General features: G+C 44.3%; 1 protein-coding gene across 3 annotated transcripts; it reads left to right on the top strand.

Moving 5' to 3' along the window:
- Positions 1 to 634: 634 nt before the first annotated feature.
- CDADC1 (cytidine and dCMP deaminase domain containing 1) lies at positions 635 to 15,561 on the top strand. Of its 3 annotated transcripts, XM_053970921.1 has the most exons (10): positions 635 to 743; positions 4,138 to 4,232; positions 5,744 to 5,921; positions 6,741 to 7,319; positions 9,242 to 9,291; positions 10,297 to 10,466; positions 11,518 to 11,707; positions 12,340 to 12,400; positions 14,528 to 14,604; positions 14,729 to 15,561. In XM_053970921.1, the coding sequence occupies exons 1-10, from the start codon at positions 671 to 673 to the stop codon at positions 14,753 to 14,755; spliced, it is 1,500 nt and encodes a 499-aa protein (XP_053826896.1). In that variant the 5' UTR covers positions 635 to 670; the 3' UTR covers positions 14,756 to 15,561. The 3 variants fall into 3 exon arrangements, with proteins under 3 accessions (XP_053826896.1, XP_053826895.1, XP_053826897.1); XM_053970920.1 differs by having other exon boundaries at positions 14,528 to 15,561; XM_053970922.1 differs by lacking the exon at positions 14,729 to 15,561 and having other exon boundaries at positions 13,400 to 14,618.
- The last annotated feature ends 5,516 nt before the right edge of the window (positions 15,562 to 21,077 follow it).

The raw sequence follows: 21,077 nt of genomic DNA, 5'->3' as shown, positions 1-21,077 counted from the left end.
AGTGGCTTGGTCCCTTGGTCTGTTCAGCCTGGAGGAGACTGAGGGGAGCCCCCATCGCAGTTACAGCTTCCTCGTGAGAGGGAAAGGAGGGGCAGGCACTGATCTCTTCTCTGTGGTGACCGGCGACAGGACCCTAGGGAATGGCCTGAAGCTGTGTCAGGGGAGGTTGAGGTTGGATATCAGGAAAAGGTTCTTCACCCAGACGGTGGTTGGGCACTGGAACTGATAGAGCCCGAGAAGCGTTCGCACAGTGCTCTCGGGCGCATGGTGTGACTCTTGGGGGTGGTCCCGTGCCGAGCCAGAAGTACATTGGTTGATCCTTGCGGGTCGCTTGATCCTTGCGGATCGCTTCCAAGGCAGCTCACCCCGCGACCCCGCGCTCCCGTTAACTTCCCGCTACGGAGCGCGGATCCCGCCGGGAGCCACCGCCCCGCCCTTCGCGCCCTTCGCGCTTCCCATTGGCCGAGGCTCCCGCCCGTCAGCGGCCGTTGCCGTGCGACCGGCCCCGCCCCGGGGGGCGGCCATGGGGGTGGTGCCGCCCGGGGGGCGGCGCGGGGCCGGCGGCGGGGGGCTCGGGCACGGCACCGGCACCGGCACCGGCACCGCACCCGCACCCACACCCACATCCGCACCCACACCCGCACCCGCACCCGCACCCGCACCCACACCCATGCACGGCGCGGAGGAGGCGGCGGCGGGGCCGCGGGTGAAAGCGGCGAGCACGCAGACCGACAGCATGGCCGGTGAGCCAGTCTGCGGGGGTGGGAGGTGGGGCGGGCCGGGGCCTGGCCCGCTGTGAAGGAACTGCGGCCCCGCGGCGCTGACGGCGGGCCGGGCCGGGCCGGGCCGGGCCGGGCCGGGTCGGGTGGGTGTGCGCTGACCGGCCCCTCGCGGGTGTCGCCTCACCCCGTGTGTCCTTCCAGGGGCCGCCTGGTCTGTCCTCTCTTCAGGGGACACTTTCCGTCTCATCCCAGGGCTGTTCAGAGAGCCCGCGCCTTCCCCCTCGGCCGGTGATGCTTGACAGAGTGCTCCTGACCCTCACAGACAGTGCAATAAAGTGTATATATACATAAATATACATATATCTACATATATATATATATATATGCGTATATGTGTGTGTATATAGATATTTATATGTACCTATACTTTCATATAAAATATATATACAAAAATATATGTAGCATATCTCTAGCACATAAGTATATAGATACTTTATATATATGCACACTTGATACTATATATATAGTGTGTGTACATATATGCTATATATACACTGTGTGTATGTATACATAAAGTATATATTTCTGTGTGTAGTATCTTTAAGCATATATCTATACATCAAATATATATATATATATATATATATATATATATATATATATATAAATTTATATGTCTTATGTGTTCTCCCCTACTCCTGCTTGACAAGACCCTTCTACTTGAGGGCCTTTTAATAACATAAGGTTGTATTTTGGTCCCCCCTTGTGCCCTGTTACAGTGATTTCTTGCCCTATACCAGGTATATTTAATGTTCATACAATGCAATGTGCAGGAAAATGCTCACCTTCTGAGGAGTGTTCTAACCCCACAGCAGGCCCATGGTATGGGTTTGGTAGAGAGCAACTTTCTCACAGGGTTGGGAGTGTCCAGGAGAAACAGATGCTGGTAGATTCCACAGATCCCACTTCTGCATCCCAAGGGAGTGTTGTGTGCATATAGATATGATGTATATATGGTTCTTAGACTGAGCACCATGATAGGGCAGCCAGCTCTCCTGGGTGGGTATAGGAGTTTTGTTTCATCCTGGTTTTGTGGAAATCCTGCTTCCAAGCAAGCAAAATTGATGAAGTCTGAAAATGAGTTTCCTTTTCCCAGGCAGCAGAGTGATATCACTGGTAGCTTCCTCCCTGGTGTCAAGCACTTGTTAGAAGCCTTTCAGACTTTGGACTAGGAACTCCTGTGTTATAGGCAGGACATAATCCTGGATCTGAGCCATGTCCGGGTAGTCTGTGCCCAGGTCCTGTTTGCTTCCAGGTGCAGCAGGGTTTTTGGCACCCACCTCCACACACACTTTCCCTAGAGCATGCCTCGCCTCACTGAAGCAAGATCCATAACCAGGAGGAGTAAAATCATACCTTTGTGTGAAGTGGGCCTGATGCACCTGCAAAGAGCACTCCTTTTGTGTGGCTTTGCTCTCAGTAGCAGAGAGCCTGATTCCTTTACTTCCCCCGTCTTCTGTAGTTGCTTTTAATTCTATAAGACATCTTCTGCTTTTTTTCCAGTCCATTTTAACCAGCCTTCTCTTCACCCTGTTGAACTTAAGGGAGTGTTTAACTACCTAAGTGAGTGAAGATGCAAACACACAGATACAATAACTGTAACTAAAGGTCTTTCCTTCTTCAGAATATTTTTATGCTTCTCATTATAAATGCATGTCAGGATGTTCTTCAGTTTGTTTCCCTTGCGTTTGACAGGTCACATTCAGGTTAGGTGCAAGAAAACAAAGAGTAACTAAAACTTTTTTGGGTGCATGCAGTTTTAAGTCTACTCTGTGTGCCATATTGTAGTCCATTTTAGAAAACACAAAGGTGTGTATGTGCATTGGTATTAATTGCACTGTTTGTTTTAACTTGCCACTTGGGAACTGTACATGTGTGTGCTATGACAGGAGTAAACAGGGCCTGTAATGGGAATGAACTCAAATGCCCATTTAACAAAACAGATTCTGCTTCTTTATATGTGGCTTGTAGACTTACTTTTACTGTTTGCTTTTAGTACAAGTGACAACAGATCTTGTGCTGCTTGGCATGTACATTTCTAGCACACTTATCTGACTGTGCTAAACAGGTGCCCTTTGCAGTGCTTGTGCCAAGTGGGGTAGCAGAGCTGGGCAGCCTAAGGAACAGTGGACAATATGGCATCAGATAGTGCTGCTAACAGGCCTATATTTACTTTCCCAAACCACATTTATGTGTGAAAAAAGCTGCTAAAATACTGCCGGAAATGGTGTTTCAGTCATGGATTGCATATGTTTATCTCTTGTCCTAATTGTTTGGGTTCACAGACATGCCATTAAACTAACCCTCTCCCCCAGCTAGGTAATCTTAGTATCTGATTGTATCTCTTCCAGGCTGCTAGAACTACTTAAAGAATGTTTTTCTCTATTCTGTTCCATTCTTGCCACTGCCATTTCCTCCTTTGCAAAAACTGTAACATTTGTGGGAAAAGATAGAAATAATACTACTGTCAGACAGCACGTGTGAGACCTGCAGAGGAATATGTGTTCATTACAGCTCTCTGTAAGCACCCCTGAAATGGGGACTGGAGATATTTCAAAGACTTAATAAACTTCTTGCCAAGTGTGAGGCTAGATAGCTTTACATCTGGAGCAGTGCAAGCTTTACTGAACAGCACAGTGCTTCCTCCTTTTTCCTTTGTGGGGCACTCAGTAATGCTGAGTTGTGCTGGCCCTCACAGGACAACTTCCAGATTTTGAGTAGAACACAAGGTGGTGCTCTGAGAAGGGATTTTTGCATTTGGGTATTTTGTCAGAAGTGACAGCCTGAGCAAAAGGTTTAAATTTTTGTAAAAAACCTAGCCAAAATCTAAGCAGACTGTAAGAATCCAGAAGCAGGATCTCCAGAACCGAAGTAACTGGAAGGTTTCACAGTGGCTCGTCCACTCTTGCTGCAGGCATCAGTGTGTGTGATCATGGTGTGTGTGCCTGGATATTTTTGCCCTCTTCTCTGGTGAGCCTGAAGCTGCATTAGAAGCTGTCTCAGATTTCTCTGAGCATCTGTGAATCATTTGAGCACATTAAATTGTGTGGGGTCTGATGATCTGATCTGAGATTTCTGCTCTACACCTCTGAGTCGAACTAACTCACTGAATTTCAATGAAAGTTTCACCACTTCCTCTTGTTACACAAATCTGCATCTTAGTTGTGAGCATCCTGAGTTGGCAATGGTTGCCCTGAAAAGGATAGTGTGGCTGTTGCTGCTGAAAGAGCAGAACCAGCTTCTGTAGCAGCTGTGGTGTAGAAGACTTGAAAAATAATGTTCATAATGTTCAGCAATATGGAGTTTCTTTATAAGTATTCTCTAATAAATATTTCTCTTTTTTTCTTCAAAACAGGTCAAATGCCAAGACTTTCTAAGGTCAATCTTTTTACTTTATTAAGTCTCTGGATGGAGCTCTTTCCCTCGGCTGAGCAGCAGAAAAAATCCCAGGTAAAATGTCTGTGCTTATTGTTACTTGGTCTTTCTGAAGAGCTCCTTCAGTGAATTTAACCCAACTGCTCTTTAGATGACATATAGTCCAGATGGAAAAAAAAAAAAAAAACAAAAATAAAACCAAATGTTATAAACTTTTTTCAAATATTTCTTAGAAGTAGAAAAAAAATCCAGTAGTAGGAGAAAAAAAGCAAAATGGCTAAATAGCATGCTCTTCCTGAAAAACTTTGAAAGGCAAGATACATACCCCAAGAGGTGAAGCAACCACTAAAAAATGGCAGGTGTTTTAAAGACATGACAAAGGAGGTGTGGTATGTACGCTGTGTATAAAGTCAATGTGGTTGTTGGTGTAGAGAGACTCTTTCAGAGTTACAATGTTCATGATGTAGATGAGCAGTTCTTTTATACAGTGGAGGTTACACAAATACTTGAAATGTTTGCTGATCAATAACTTGTAGGTAACTACTTTAGTGACAAGGAAAAGAAACTGCCCTTGAGAGTGGATCTTCTAAACAGTGGCCAGTTACTCTTCAAAGTCAAGAGGCATTTTCAGACTGACCTGGAACAGGATGTTTCCTTTTGTGATCAGAGTTGTTACTGGGCTCTTTAAATGGTAACTGCATTGTGTAGAGCATACCCATGTGCTAAGATCCATAGCACAGGTAACAGCCAGGGCAAGAAAAGATAGGAAAATAATCTGAGTGACAATTAGGCCTCATTTTCAGAGCTGGGTATGTCCCAGGCTAGATCCAAAGGAGGGATAGCTGAGCAGCACCTGCAGCTTTCAAAAGCAGTTTGAAATTTAGTAATTCAGTTAGAAATGGCACTTGGCTTGCATGTAGGGCTTTAGTGAAGTCTCATTTCTGTAACCACACAGCAGTTGAATAATTTACAGATCTAAGGCAACTGTTCAGTAGCAGCTGTATTGCATAAAGAGATCTGTTTCACCAGCTTTGTCAAACTAGTTTGTATCCAGTTTTTTGATAATACATGGGAATCCAGATGTAATAGCTCTTGTCTGTGGTATGCAGACTTCTTCCATGGAAGATTCTTTAGAACCAGGATTCATTACAAAGAAGAGACAGAAATAAAGCTAGAGAAGCTATTGGCTCCCAGGATGGTCAGGCTTAAGACAGAAATTAAATTCATGAGCATTTCCAGATGCTGGCTGATTCAGAGAAGGTTTCAGCTATAATTGACAGAATTTCCTATACTGCTTCTGGATTTTGTTACGGGCAAAGCAATGACCAGAAAAAATCAGGAATTTGTGACATGTCCATCTTTGGAGTTTGACATAGACACAGCACCCTGATATTACAGGCACATGTGAAAACAAAACAACAAGAAAAAATGCTTAGGAAAGTGCAGATTGTTTAATGATTCATTTGTACTGAAGAGCTCTGTGCTCTGCTGCTGGTTGGCTACTGTTATCCAAGGAAGAGCTGTAACATCTTTGTGGAATCAATGCTGAAAAAAAGTAAAATAATTAATAGTGCCCTTCTCTGTAGGTGAAGAAGAGTGGTCTGGTTGTGGTGAAAAATATGAAGATTATCGGTCTTCATTGCTCCAGTACAGACTTGCATGCTGGCCAGATTGCACTCATTAAACATGGATCAAGACTTAAAAACTGTGATCTTTATTTTTCCAGAAAACCATGTTCAACTTGTTTAAAAATGATTGTAAATGGTAAGCAATGACTGTAGTAAGTATGAGTAAATGTTACACTTGTGATTGAAAACAGAAAGCCTGTTTTCTCTTTGGACTGTCCCAGTTGTGAATGCAAATCCCTGATTTGTAAAGCCTGCACTGATGTTTTCCATAAGGAAAAAATTAATGTACATTTCCTGGAGCTGATGGTCAAGAAACTGGGGTTTGCTGCCAAGACCCTATTTTTCGGTAATGTGCAACCATTATTACTGGTGGTCCTTGTCTCTCAGCTGGGATGCACTGCTGAGTTTCTGACTGTCTTTTTGTGCTCTGCCAGAGCAACCCTGAGCCTGATGACTAGGCCTAGATGGATGTATTTTTCCTTGCTTTCCCATTGCTTGTCACTGACACCAGGGAAGAATAGTTTTTTATGCAGAAATCACAGGGTTTCTTTTCCACATGAGATTTGAAGACAAATCAGATCATTCACTTCCAGAAATGGGATCTGCTGGTACAGCCCTTCTGCAAATATTGATTTTTAATCTCAGTAGCAATGTCTGTCAGTGCTAACTTCTTTTTGTGTGTTGCTAATTTATCTGTTGGATGTAAGATGCAAAATTAGGCAGTCACAAAGATCTGATAACTTGGGTAACTCAAATTTTTATCTGAGTCTGATTATTAAGTTGGATAACCCTTGATACTTGTATCTACCAGCATTTTTGTTGTCTAAACACCCCTTAGGCAGGACTTGGGGCCTTAAATAAGTAAAACCAGGGTTAGACAATAGTGTGTTGAATATGAGCTTTATGTTCCACTGCACTTGCATGGTTCCTTCTGCTGCATTATCTTCTCTTCCAGCCGGGGTGAACAGGATTTCTTACTGGCCTGCAGATCCTGAGATCAGCTTGCAGAATGAGGTATCCAATCCAACAAGCACTGAGGATGCAAAGCTGGATGCCAAAGCAGTGGAAAGACTGAAGTCAAACAGTCGTGCTCGTGTGTGTGTGTTGCTTCAGCCTTTGGTGTGCTACATGGTGCAGTTTATTGAAGAAACTTCCACCAAGTTTGATTTTATTCAGAAAATAGCAAAATCACAGCCTGACTGTAACACTGACTTTTATACTGCATGTAGGCAAGAGAGAATAAAAGAGTATGAAAGTATATTTCTAATTTCAAATGAGGAAATGCACAAGCAAATATTGATGACAATAGGACTGGAGAACCTCTGTGAAAACCCATACTTCAGCAACCTTAGGCAGAATATGAAAGATCTTGTCTTGGTCTTGGCGTCAGTGGCTGCCAGTGTCCCTGTCTTTGGATGCTTTGGATTTTACAGGAGTGGATCCCAACGAACAAATGAAGCAGATGATCAGTGTTTGCCCCAGGACGTGGCAAGGCACTGTATGATACAAGCCAGGCTACTTGCCTATCGGACAGGTGAGTCATTACTGGAGCACAGGAACAAGGGGGTCTCATCAGTAGAGCAAGTTCCTAATTTCAGTCTTATTCTTCCAAGTACTTCCTAAGCAAGCTGCTCAATGCCATTCCTACACGTGTGAAATGAGTGCAACAGTAATAGTAAAGACTCCACAGGGGCACACAGTATTGTGTGTGAAAGCTTTCCATGAGGAAATCAGTGCAGGTGTTTCACATACAGTGCTACCAAACCCTGCCCTGCCAATATGTCCAACACCCAGCTGAAAATAGAACAGAATGATGTTTAAATTCTTCAAGCTGCTCTGAGGCTCTTTTTACTGAGGTCTCACAAGATGCTTCTGTTATCAAGTAAATGTCAATATTTCAATAAGATTATATACACTTCAGAAAAAAGCAGTGAAATAATATCCTTCAGCAGGACATTAAGTACCATTATATTAAGTCTCCTAGTCCTAATGCTATTAGTGGAAGTGCTAATATATCTCATAGGGGTTTTCTTTGCACAGATGCTGGAGTTTTATGTCCAGGCTTCTGAGGTAGAAAGATAGTTACTGACTCTCTCTTGATAGAGATTACTTCTGTTAGCTGCTTTATTCTCTCTGGGTACCAATGCAGGAAAGTGATAAGTTCTTCCAGAGAACAGAAAACTTAAAACTTGATGGTACTCCATAGAGATGGTTTTCTACTCTAGATATGATAGTTGCTTTTTTTAAACCATTGTAAACAAACAAATAGTACATATATAAAGCTTAAACCAAAACTAATCCCCCAACGCACCCATCCAAACCCAACCAGGTCAGGAACCCTCAGCGAATTTTGTCTCAAAAAAATGCAGAAATGACATTTTTTAGATGTAATTCAGAAGTTTAATGGAACTAGTTATGAGTTCTTTGTACAGCTTCCGTTATACAGAACAAGATGGAATGACCAAGCTTGAGTACTCACTCTTGGGGCAGCAAAATTCAAGTTTAGCTGTAGTGTTCAGCCTGGACTCAGGTCTGGGATTTGAGCCAGCTTTTATTGCACTGTAATTAAATTAAAATAAATAGCAGCTCACACACATATTTAGGTGCTTTACACTCTTATATAGGTGGATATAAAGGGAGCAAGGACATAGGATGTTTTCTTTGCTGGTTTAATCAGTCATTATCATCTTCTCTTCATCAGTGTCTAATAAATATGCAGAATATAGATGAAGACAGCTTTGATAAAGGACATCTTTGGCAGGAAAGACCCTCTTTGAGTTATTGCATATGGTAGTGATACTAAGGATGGTGGAAATGATTCATGGAAACAGTGTGTTCTGCAATATTTATCAATGGAAGCCTGAAGTGTTTTTCTCCTTAATATGCTCAAGATTCTCATCAGTAGCTACTGGGGAAGATTTTCAAGTGCCATAAAAACCATCCAAGTCACATAAGGAAAGCTCTATACCAGTTTTCCTATGGTGGTGATAGACTGCACCCCCAAAATCCAATTGTTAATATTTTGTCTCTGAATTTGGTATAAAATAGGAATAATTTTGATAGGACTTCAGATCAGAGAAGCATAAACTTAAAGAATAGCAGAAATTAAGTAATTAAATTAAGTAGTAAACAAGAAGATTTCTATCAGTTAGCTGTCTCACATTAGTGAACCTGTCCACACATATTCTTGGCACGCATTTTATGTATGTGTTGGTTGCTTCATTTCATTTCTGAACAAATGTACACAGCAAAATCCTAGAATGACTGCCTTGCAGTCACACCCAGCTTTTACAGTAGACTCATATAATTTCCAAGCTTTTCTTTCTGCATTTCTTTCCTTCTGTTCACAAAGCAACAATAAATGTTATTCCTTACTCTGGGATGTCATATGTTAATGTATAGGTAACTCAGATGTGCTTTATTTGTTATTTACTCCTAAAATGTTATGTATTTTAGAGGATCATAAAACGGGAGTTGGAGCTATTATTTGGGCAGAGGAAAAATCAGTAAGTATTGGAAAAGTTACTTTTTCTTGCAGTCACAATTCATCCAATGGATTTGCACTTATTTTCCTTAAAGTTTATATGCTTCTGTTTTTCATACACACATACACAGCTTTAGTAACTCAGTTAATGACTGGTTCATTGTTATGCTTTAAGATGAAGGGGAAATATAAATGATTTTAGTAACTACAGCAGTGTCTCTGTCTGGATTTTCAGTGTGCCTGCTTCCCCAGTCATTGTCAGTTATTCCAGGTATCCTGGCTACAAGGTATTGCCACAGCTGCTGATCAGGCAGCAGTGCCCTGCATGGGCCCTCTTTGCAGCTCTTTTTAGGAGAGGTCTCAGTGCAACTATAGCCTGACAGTCTTCTGAGGATATTTGTTGCAGTTAAATGCTGTATGGGCTTTAGCACATTCCTTTTTGGATCAAAGCAGTATTTTTCTATGAATATCGTTACAGTGCTTTTTCCCATCCAAACAGAAAGTTTTTGTTCTTTGTATCTCTGCTTATGCATGTTACCAAGTCCAGGAAGCCTCATTCTTCATGCAGCTGCAACATACTCTTAATTTGTTTTTAAGACTTCAATCATCAGCTGCTTATTGCTGTTTTGTTTCTTTTTCTTATTTCAATCACCAATTGCCTCTTATCAGCCCACTGGTCACTGAGTCTGCTAAAAGACAGGCAAAACTCCATCTCTGGCACACCAGGGATGACCTCCAGCTGTATTTAATCATGTACGTTGTTAAGGACTAAATCCTTCAGACTTCTTGTCCCTGCTGTCAGTATTACTTGCCAAAAGGAAAGCCCCAAAAGCCTGGTGCAGGTAACAGAGGTGTTATACTTTACCTGTGCAGCTCCTACAAGGCTCAGTGGAAAAGCTTCATACAGACATGGAGCCGTTGGCAAGAGCTGAGCTGTCTGATCATGCAAAAGTATACATTCCACTGTACTTAGACTTAGAACTCAGTTAAAATACCTCCAAATTTGATGCTTTGTTTACTGTTGCAGAGAGGCTGTGATGGAACAGGAGCAATGTATTTTATAGGCTGTGGTTACAATGCCTTTCCTGTTGGATCTGAATATGCTGATTTTCCACACATGGATGATAAGCAAAAAGATCGGGAAATCAGAAAGTTCAGATACATTATCCATGCGGAGCAGAATGCCCTGACATTCAGGTAATGGGTTTATTTTTACCACAGAGAAGAATGAGATGGTTTGGAAACAATTCCATGATAAATGCATGTTGTGGTTTAAACCCAGTGGGGAAGGTACACACTATGCAGCCTCTTGCTCATCTCCCTGCCCCAGTGGAATGGGGAGAAGAATCAAAAGTAAAACTTGTAGATTGAGACAAAAACAGTTTAATAATTGAAACAAATTAAAATTTATTAATAATTGTAGATAGGAATAAAACCCAATGTAAAAACAAGTAATGCACAACACAATTGCTCACGAGCCACTGATCAATACCTTACCCCATCCCCAAACTGATCAATGTCCCTTCTAGGTAACTCCCCCAGTTGATATACTGGGAGTGACACTCTCTAGCATGGAATATCCTTTGGTCCAGTTTGGGTCACCGTTCCTGCTTCTTGTGCAGCTCCTCACTGCCAGAATATGAATCAAAGCACTTGATTCAGAGTAAGCATTACTTAGCAACAACTAAAACATCAGTCTGTTTTCAACATTATTCTCATACTAAATCCAAAAGACAGCACTGCACCAATTGCTTAGAAGAAATTAACTGTATTCCAGCCCAAACTAGGACAATGTGTGATGTCACTGTGACAATCTGTGGATTGCAGTCACAGTCTATTTTATGCCTGTGATGTAGAAGTTGGTTGTATATTGGCACAGTCACCTCCTGGGGTTTCTTGAGATTTCTTATATGAACTTGGGTTTTAAAAGATATTGGCTCCTTCAGTTATCCTTCAGATACAAGCCACTGGCTCTGCTTCTTGCTAGACCATGCTATAATCCAAAATGAGGAAGTGTGGCAGTTGATTAAGCTTCCAACAATAATAGGTGTGGAGACGTGGGATGGGTGTTATTCACAGATAGTGATACCAAACCAGATTCTATTGTGTACGTGTGCACTTGATTAGGAATAAGTTGCTTCTGATAGTAAATAACACTTCTTTGCTTGCTTTTTGAGGTATCAAATTTGTAACAATTGAAAACCACCAAGATACAAACTCTGAAGTTCTGTTTTGTGACTGCTTGTAGGTGTCGAGAAATAAAGCCAGATGAGAGAAGCATGATATTTGTAACAAAATGTCCATGTGATGAATGTGTCCCTTTAATTAAAGGAGCTGGTATCAAGCAGATCTATGCAGGAGATGTTGATGCTGGAAAAAAGAAAGCAGACATATCCTATATGAAGTTTGGTGAACTTGAGGGTGTAAGCAAATTTACAGTAAGTGTCTAAATGTACTGTATTCTGAAAACTGGGGGCAGCATTGATGGGAGAGTAGAGTGAGCAGTCATCTGCAGCCAGCATAGAGGAGTGCTGTGCTGTTTAGTCAGCTGAGTGGAATTGAGAAGTTGCTCTGTCGCAGTTCTGGGGAGCAGTGCTGTGCCATGTGCCAGAGGGTGGGGCCAAGCCTCTCTGTTTTTTCTATCTAAGTCGAAGATTTCCCTCTAACTGGCTGTTGTTGGAGGTGATCTCTTCACATGGTGAAGTTCTCTCCAAGCCTCCCCTGTCACAGCATGGTAGCTGATTTGTGAGGTCACTGTGTGATTTTGCTGTGTGACAGCACACTGCTTTCCAGCAGCTCCTGAAAGAGCTGTGGTCAGGGCACTCTCCCAGACAAACTGCAGCACTGTCGGTGTGAGCAGCCTCATTCCCCCTTCTCAAGGGAGTTAATGTCTGCATGCCTGTAACAGTTACTTGTCTCAAAGCAAATGTGTTCAAGAGGGAGTCCCTAATTCCCCACCTCACCCCTAATCATGCCTCTCAGTGAAGGCCTGTAGGGTACTTTTCCTGTCTCACTTGGCTCCTTATTCTGTCTTCTGGAAAAAGTAAGCATTTTCTTCTTCTTTTACCAGTGGCAGTTAAGTCCATTGCACACTAATGCACTTGAATTCCATGACCCTACAGCCAGGGAAAGTAAGTATTTTTTCATTAATTTATTTTATGACTGCAATCAATAAGTCAGATCACATTTGAAACCAACCTGATTCCCTCTGGGATTATTTAGTCTTAATTAGTCTTGATTTCAGTGAGTTAAATTTTGCTGTGAAAAGTTTTCTGAGGTTTTTGAATAGATGAGCTAACTGTAATAGGTAATAGCTAACTGTAGTGGGTGAACTAACTTGTAACAAAATGCTTGGCATTGACACACATTACAAAATCTGGCATTGCTACTATGAAGGTCAACAACATGCTGTTTGGTGCATAATTCATTTCAGACTACTTAATCATATTTTAAATTTTGTTCTAGAAAGACTTTTTAGATTGTGTTCTATAAAGAGTACTATTATTTTTCAAGATAAATTGGACTGGACTCCTTCAAGTCACAAAATCCCTGTTGACATGCACCCCTGTAGCAAGGGAGCTGTCATCTTTTCAAAACAGAGTTTAGATAAGTCTTACTTTGAAGCCTTTTTGTGCTACAAAAGAGACCCACCACAGGCATCTACATTCCTAACATGTACTGAGATAGATTAAGGGAGAAGTCTTTTTGTTAGCTACTTCCTTGTGGGCTGGGGGAAGGGGGGAAGGAAGGGCTCAGAGTATTGTTTATGGCATTAGTGATCACTGCAAAATGTTAGGGCTTGTTTGTCCCTCTCTCTCTTAATGGTTTTTAGATCCAGCTGGAGAAAGATTAATCTTGGGGTACTTTGTTTGACAAATTTAACAGGGCTCATTTCTCTAACAGTTTTCTTTAATGTGATGTGCAGTTTTCAATACTGCACTGGTTTAAGTTCCTCTCTTTCTTTGGTGTATTCCTCTTAGCTATGATTATTGCATGTTCCTCTGTAAGGGGAAGAAGACAATCTCCACCCCGTTCCCCACTCCCAGTGTTATTCCAGTGTGCCTGTCCATGTTGAGTATTAGGCTATGCTTGCTGTTATATTAATGCTCCATGCATGTTTTTTTCTTTAGATGGGGTCCAGAAAACAAAATCGCTGGATGACCAGCAGCACCAAAGCAAGAAACTGTGTCTTGGTCATTACTGAACAATTAAGCACTTCCTGCAGTCTTGCTTCATACTTTTTATAATACAGCCTGTTTGCACTTTCAAATAAGGAAAAGTTTTATTTATTGTTTGGAAAGTGAATTTTAGAATAAGTTTATTTATGATGTCTTAAATGTTTTACAGCGTTACCTGAAGGTCTTTATAATTTAGAAGCTCCTGGCGAAAAAATGCTGCTTGTATTTTCTGTGAAAGTAACTGGGTGGCTGATCATTTTTAAAACATTAAAAAAAATTATACTGAAAGTTCACTGGTGGTAGATCAGAATAATAATAAAATGGTGTCTTATTTGCTTGGGGTATGGATTGAAGGAATGGATTTATAAGTTCTGGGCTAGAAAATGGCAGAAATAAGCCGTACTTCTTCAAATACAGTCTTCAAGGGAATCTTCTAGGAAATAGTAGGTAAATAATCACCAGCAACAATCTCTGTTCTAGAAAGTGGCTTTTGCTTCTCAGTCTGCTTCTCAGTATAATGGACACAAAACCATTGGGATAGCAGTCATTGCTAGCTGAATGGTTTGGAGACCAATCTTGTCTCTCATAAACACTTCTTACCATAGCAGCAGAGTTGTTTCATTTTATGGTACTTGCCTTGCTGCCCTGTGTGCTTCCTCACATGCAGTACATCTGAATTAATGAAGACAAAGATTAGCTTTGCTTTTTCTCAGCTTCTGGAGGCAGGCATAAAAGCATTTGGCTGTATGCATCTCACTAGCACCTACATACCTGTGAACATTGCTAGTGTTGAGGTTTTGCTAATCTTCACTGACAGGCTCCTAGGACTATGGAAGCTAATAAATCACCAGTGTCCTGTTGTTTCTTAGATAGGATGATCTGTAGCAGTGGCATAGCCCAAATCTTTTCAGGTGCCCATCTCTTAGATGACTACAGCCACTGAAACTGCAGTCTAGTGTTGTTGCTAGTTTTGAAGTAATTGAAGTAATGCATAAGCAGAACAAAGAGTTGTACCCAGAATCTTTTGCTTCCCATCTGTTTCCTTCTTTGAATCTGACCTCTAACTGTTTGTTTTAACAGATGTCCCAAGACTTTCTGTTCACTCCTCTGCTGAGCTCTCCAGTGGAAATACCTTAAATCTTTTTCTGTTCTTGCTGGTAGGATATGTAAACAGCCCTTTCCCAGTTCTTTCATGCATCTTATCTTTGCTGCCCTTCTTAAAGTCTTGGAAGGGGAGTCATGTCTTAAGATGCACCTGTAGGTTCTTTTTGTTTCTTTTAGGTTTTGGGGAAGCTTGGAACTGGATAGCAGAGCTATGACTGGATAGTGTACACCGTCCGAATTAGAATAAAAAGTCTGTAGTCCACCCACTGAAACCTTCTTGTTTCCATAATCCATTGGCAATGCTCATCTACATGAAGTAGAAGCAAGGAAAAAAACAGGTCCAGATTTAAGGCCCCTTCAAGTTTTATAGTGATCAGTTTGCTGGTATCAAACTTGGTAAAATCTGTGTCTTCATAGGAACAGCTGAAATTGTAAAGTCCCTTAAACATCATAGGAGGCCTGGGTACCCAGAGAAGTAAATGAAGTCAAACATCATACACATGAAATAACTACACTGCAGTGGATGCTGCTGGTACTCTCTACTTCAGGAGGAGTTAAGAGTCTACCTTTACTTTTAATAACTTTTTTGTAAAAGGAGACTTTTTTTTTACAAAACTTCCTGTGCAACTTGGAATCGCTTGTAAGGCTGAAGGCTTGGAAGCCTGGCTTTATTTCTGTCGTATATTCTACAGATTCTTCCAGAGGCTCAAAAATTTCTGTAGGCTCTGATTGTCATTATAACCATACCTTAATTTTTACTGGAATTACGAAGTAGGGACTTTATCTTGGCCAACAGGTGCAATGCAAATGGGGTTCCTCTCTCAGCCAATGGACTCTGTAGGTGCTGCTCTGCTTGTCTGCTTACCAGGGAGAGCTACAGAATACTGGACATCTCCTTCAGTGCTTAGTTTGCAAATCAACTCTAGGATGTGTGTTTCTTACATAAAAACTGCAAATTATTTACTTAAGAAATGTAAAAGTTATATATTTTATACATTGTATGAAATTTCCATATGCATTTTGAGACTCATTCATTTCAAAACAATCAATTTAATTGCAGATATTAACTATCAGTAATAATTTGGCCTCCTGACTGAGAATTACAGAAATTCTCTGTTAATTTTCTGCCTTACAGCAAAACATGCTTCCTGCTAATAAATTAATCTGACAGTAAGTACTGAAGTGTATTTTTAAATGCTTTGGGTTATTAGGAACATTACAGAGTGCTTTGGAATGCTCACACTCCTTACAGGCCTCCCTTTGCTCTGCGTGAAGAATTTGTCTCAACATGAGACTGTGCCTCCTGCCCCAGGAAAGGGCTGGAATCCCCTTCCTTGGCCTGTGAGGGTTAATTTCTTCTCCTCAGGAGAATGGGAGCTGCATCAGGGAGCACTGCAAGCTGCCACCTCCATGGCCTGTTCCTTGGTTGGAGAGGATCAAAGTGGATGAAGCTTTGACATCCAGCAGTAAAATTGGTCCCTGCCTTGCCTCCTGCCTTGCTGCCCTGGATTGCCTGTATGGGCATACCCAGGAGCACCAGTTCCCAGTCAGCACAGAGCAGAGCAGAGCAGAGCGGGATCATTGCCATGATGGGGGCCGAGAACGGTGCCTGTCCCCAGTGCGGCTGTAGAGCAGCAAGGCTGTAGCATCAAGTGAGTGATGCTGGGGCTCTGGCGCACTGGGGGTTTCACATCCACCTGGTTCCAGGCCAGGCATTTGGACTGAGGGCCAGTGGAGTGTATTATGGCTATTCCTACACTTAGTTTTCCTGTTAAGCTGAAAGGAATCCACTCAATGCCCTCCAAAACTGGCTCATGTTGCAGAGCCGCATACAATATGTGGGGACAGATGGGAGATGCCTTTCAGAAGTGCTCTTGAACTGAAATGTCATCATAGACCACAGTGAGCAGACAGTAGGACATAGCCAGACTGGCAAAGGGACAGGCTTCCCAGAGCTATGTTTTATGTGGGGACTACTCTGAAAAGCTTTGTAGTCCTCTAAATAGGTTTATTGGTTTCAGCCATTGGGCCTGCAAACCAGACTCCAAACATCTGGCTTTAATTTGTTGGATCCAGTAAGTGGCATTGCTTGGAGAATAGGAAAGCAAAGAAGGCTGATGGTATGTGCTGATTTCAAATAGATCTGGGTTACTGTTGCATTGGGTTTGTGTGGCAAGGTTTTGGTAGTGGGTGGCTTCTGGGGTTCCTTCTGTGAGATGCTTCCAGAAGTTTTGCCCATATCTGACAGATCCAATGCCAGCCAGCTCCAGGATAGATGAAGCTCTGGCCAAGGCCAGGCCCAGCAGCCACCATGATGGTGCCAGTAGGATAATAGGTTTAAGAAGTGGGGGAAAGCTGCACCATTGCAACCAGAGAGAAGAGTGAGAATATGTGAGAGGAGCAGCTCTGCAGACACCAAGGTCAGTGGAGAAGGAGGGGCAGGAGCTGCTCCGGGTGCTGGAGCAGAGATTCCCCTGCAGCCCTTGGTGCAGACCACGGGGAGGCAGCTGAGCCCCTGCAGCCCAGAGAGGTCCATAGGGGAGCCTGTATCCCCCTGCAGCCAAGGGAGATCCATAGGGGAGCCTGTATCCCCCTGCAGCCCAGGGAGGTCCATAGGGGAGCCTGTATCCCCCTGCAGCCCAGGGAGGTCCATAGGGGAGCCTGTATCCCCCTGCAGCCCAGGGAGGTCCATAGGGGAGCCTGTATCCCCCTGCAGCCCAGGGAGATCCTATAGGGGAGCCTGTATCCCCCTGCAGCCCAGGGAGATCCTATAGGGGAGCCTGTATCCCCCTGCAGCCCAGGGAGGTCCATAGGGGAGCCTGTATCCCCCTGCAGCCCGTGGAGAGCTCCACACTGGAGCAGGTGCATGCCAAAGGAGGCTGTGACCCCGTGGGAAGCCCGTGCTGGAGCGGGCTCCTGGCAGCACCTGTGGGAAGTCGGTGGAGAGAGGAGCCCCTCCGGAGCAGGTTTGCTGGCAGGACTTGTGACCCACAATGGAGCAGTTCATGAAGAACTGCAGCCCGAGGGAAGGATGCATGTTGAAATTCCTGGAGGACTCTCGCCCGTGGGAGGGACCCCACGGTGGAACAGGGGAAGAGTGTGAGGAGACCTCGCCCTGAGGACGAAGGAGCGGCAGAGACAAAAGTGTGATGACTGACCGCAGTTCCCATTCCTTTTCCCCCTGTGCTGCTGGAGGGGAAAAGTTAGACAATTCGGGAGTGAAGTTGAGCCCGGGAAGAAGAGAGGAGTAAAGGGAAGTTGTTCTAAGAGGTGTTTATTTCTCATTATCCTGCTCAGATTTGATTCGCAATAAATTAAATTAACTTCCCCAGCGCGGCCGCCCCCGCCAGCCGGCAAAGGGAGGCCGGGAGAGGGCGCTGTTGGCAGGGAAATGCCCGGGGAGCGGGACCCAGGGAGTGCCGGGCTCCACGGGGATGCCGGGACTCGCGGCGTGCTGAGCTCCCGCCCAGGAGCAATTCCAGCTCTCGTCTGCCACATGAAATTTATATTGTATTATTTACATATATTAGTGAAACAAATGTCTTAGGGTTGGATCTGTAAAGATAGTGAGGCCACAGTCCAGTGGATCCCAGTGGAAGGAGCATGGAGCAACGGGTACACACGAAGCACAGGGAGTTCCATCTGAATATGAGGGAAAAATTCTCTATTGCATGGGTAACAGAGCACCGGAACAGACTGCCCAGATAGGCTGTGGAGTCTGCTTCCCTGGAGACACTCAAAACTCACCTTGGTGTAATCCTTTACAACCTGTTTCTGCTTTAGCAGAGGATTTGGACATGGTGGTCTCCAGAGAGCCCTTCCAACCCCAACCACTCCATGATTCTGTGATTGTGACCGGTACCCAGAGAGTCCTGCTGCTGCCGACAGAACAAGACAAAGGTGTGCTGATGCTCATTATAAATGTCAGAACACTCAAGGCAGCTCAAAATTCATAAATGGGAAGAGGAAAAATCATGGCTGGCACATCTGCTGTGTAGATAGAGGGCCTTCTCACTTGGTGTGCAGCAGCACAGGCTTTACCATGCTTGGGCTGGGAACAGACATGCAGAGCAAAATGCTGAGCATGTTTTTTTTTTTCCCCTGGGGTATTTTGCAGTGTGACGTTTATCTTCTGCACCCCAAGTATCAGCTGTTTGTACATGAAATTTTCCACTTTGATTTCCTGGGAAGCCAGGCTCTGCCTCAGGACTGGGTGGCTTCCTGTAGCTACAGGATCATTGTTGGAGGGATGGGGTCTGTTCCAGCTTCACCACTTTCCTCAGTGGCACAAGACAGGTATACTAACAACTAAGCCTGACTTTTTCCTCCTTCTTTGCCCTCGTTGCTCAACTATCTGTACTTCGGCTTCAGTGAGGTCACCTCGCTGCTTTGCCAGTAAATTTTCCACCAGGGCAGCTGAATTTGTAACTTGGAGGAAAAACAAGGGGTTGAAGAAATGTGGGGAAACCATGAAGCACTTGAACAATAACTTCAACAAGAGCCAGGCCTTAGGGACATGTCACACAAATGCCAGCACAATACACATTTCCTCCTCCCCAATGTTATTTCAGAACTACCTGAAAGACGTATGTAAGATAGTGTGAATGCCAGTGCATTCACCTTCACTTAGTCTTTCATTCCTGTTGTGGGGAAAGACAGATTTAGCTAGAGAAAACAAAAGCCAGCAGGAAGCAGAGGAGCTTAACTGCATGGCAAGAAGTGGTATGTATTAGCAGGAGAGCTGGGTCTTTTGTTGGAATGAACACATGTCTCTCTTCCCTCTGCAATGCCTGCTGTCCCCTGGGACATCCTGCTTTCTTGCCTGCTAGTCCCCAGTGTCACTTTCCTTTAAGCTTTTGACAGGAAGGCTGTCAGCCCACAGCAAGAACCTGCTCTGTGCTATGAGCTAATTGTGGCTCTGCCCTTGACGTTCCTTGGGGCACAAGGCGAGTTCATCTGTGAATATAAATTTTCCCCCACACCCAGCTTTAAAATGGGGAGGAGATGCCTTTCTCCACTTCCCCATGGGATTTCGAGAGCTCTGCTCCTTGCAGGCTCCCACTTGTCCCAGGCACACAGACCCTGTTGGGCATCTGACCATCTGCCTGAGCAAAGGCCGGGTTTGTTTGCTCCCTGCTGGCTGCCGGGGCAGGGCTGTGCTGGGGTGTGCCGAAAAGCCAACCCTGACTGCATGTTTGCACAAACAGATGCAGCGGGCTCTGCTTTGACAACGGTATTTTTAAATCCGCTCCAAACGCTTGTCAAGCCAGCTGTTCTACAAGGGAGTTGAAGGGCATTGCCAAAGCTGAGCGCCAGTAGAGACAACATACCCAGCAATTTGGAAATAAAGGGCCTCTATTCATAAGAGTTGAGTAAGGCACTTCATGGTCCCAAAGACAAGGTGCTGTCTTCTCCATGCACTCAGAAGAAATAACTCTATTCATTGGCATACTGGTTGCTCTTCCCAGGAGAGCTGCTTTGGGGATTTGGGTGGGTTTTGTTTCTTTAACTGTGAGGAGCTGGGCTATGATGCCATGACTGGGCTGGTGTCTGTTGTGCAACCAAAAAACTGTTCCTACCTGTCACCTTGGTAGTCAGGTGCTGGTCGTGTCCAACTACTTGTCAAAGCTCAACCTGCTGGAGGTGTCTGCTGGCACAGTGTGGCAGTTAAAACATACAGGTTACATTTTTGGCCATGGGACAATGACATTTGGAAATTTCATTCCCAAATCTGTGCTTGAGGGAGAGAGAGGCTCTGAAGAAAAGCACACACTATGCCATGGCCCTGTGGGCATCACTACCAATGTGCAAAATTGGTACACTGAGGAAGGGAGGAGGTTGAGATGGTGTGGGACACCTGGCCATACCTGATGTGCCGCGCCACAGCAGGGCTCTGCAGTCTCACAGACAGCAAGGGCAATTCGGGGCTCTCCTGGGCCAATATTCAGCAGCAAAGCCCTCCCAGCGGCTGCCAGTGCCCATAGGGCAATGGAAACAGCCACTTGTAGTAGTGGTGATGGTGCAAGGCACGCCGCTGTCTCACAGGATGTGCTGGCACCCCACCTCTCCCTGTCCCCAGTGCGCCACCATTACTGAGCCAGGTGGGGGGAGCTGCTGGCCATGGCTGGGCCGTAGCTGGCACTACAGCCCCGGCACAGGCTGTCCCCGTGCTGCCGCTCAATGTGACACAGCCTGAGGTGGGAAAGGTCATTTTTACCGTGGCTTTGGAAAGCTCCTCTCAACCAATGCTGTAGGAAGGGGGTGGGTTGTTTGATTGTTTTTCCTCCTCTCACATTCCTGGAAAGAGAGGCCAGCTCAAGGCAGGCACTGTGGAGCAGGACCATGAGTCAGGAGGGTTGGGCTCACTGCCTGCCTCTCCCTCGGGTTCTTGGGGGAGCTGGGCCAACTCACCGCCCTGTGAGATGCTTGTCTTAGAGCTGAACCACATGGACAAAACTGCTAACCTTGTTTTGGGTTTCCCCTTAGCCTGATCCCATGTTACCTGCCCAGCACCAACTGTGCTCAG

Source organism: Vidua macroura, chromosome 2 (genome assembly GCF_024509145.1).
Source record: "Vidua macroura isolate BioBank_ID:100142 chromosome 2, ASM2450914v1, whole genome shotgun sequence".
NCBI classification, from domain to species: domain Eukaryota; kingdom Metazoa; phylum Chordata; class Aves; order Passeriformes; family Viduidae; genus Vidua; species Vidua macroura.
This window is presented reverse-complemented; position numbering and strand designations above follow the sequence as displayed.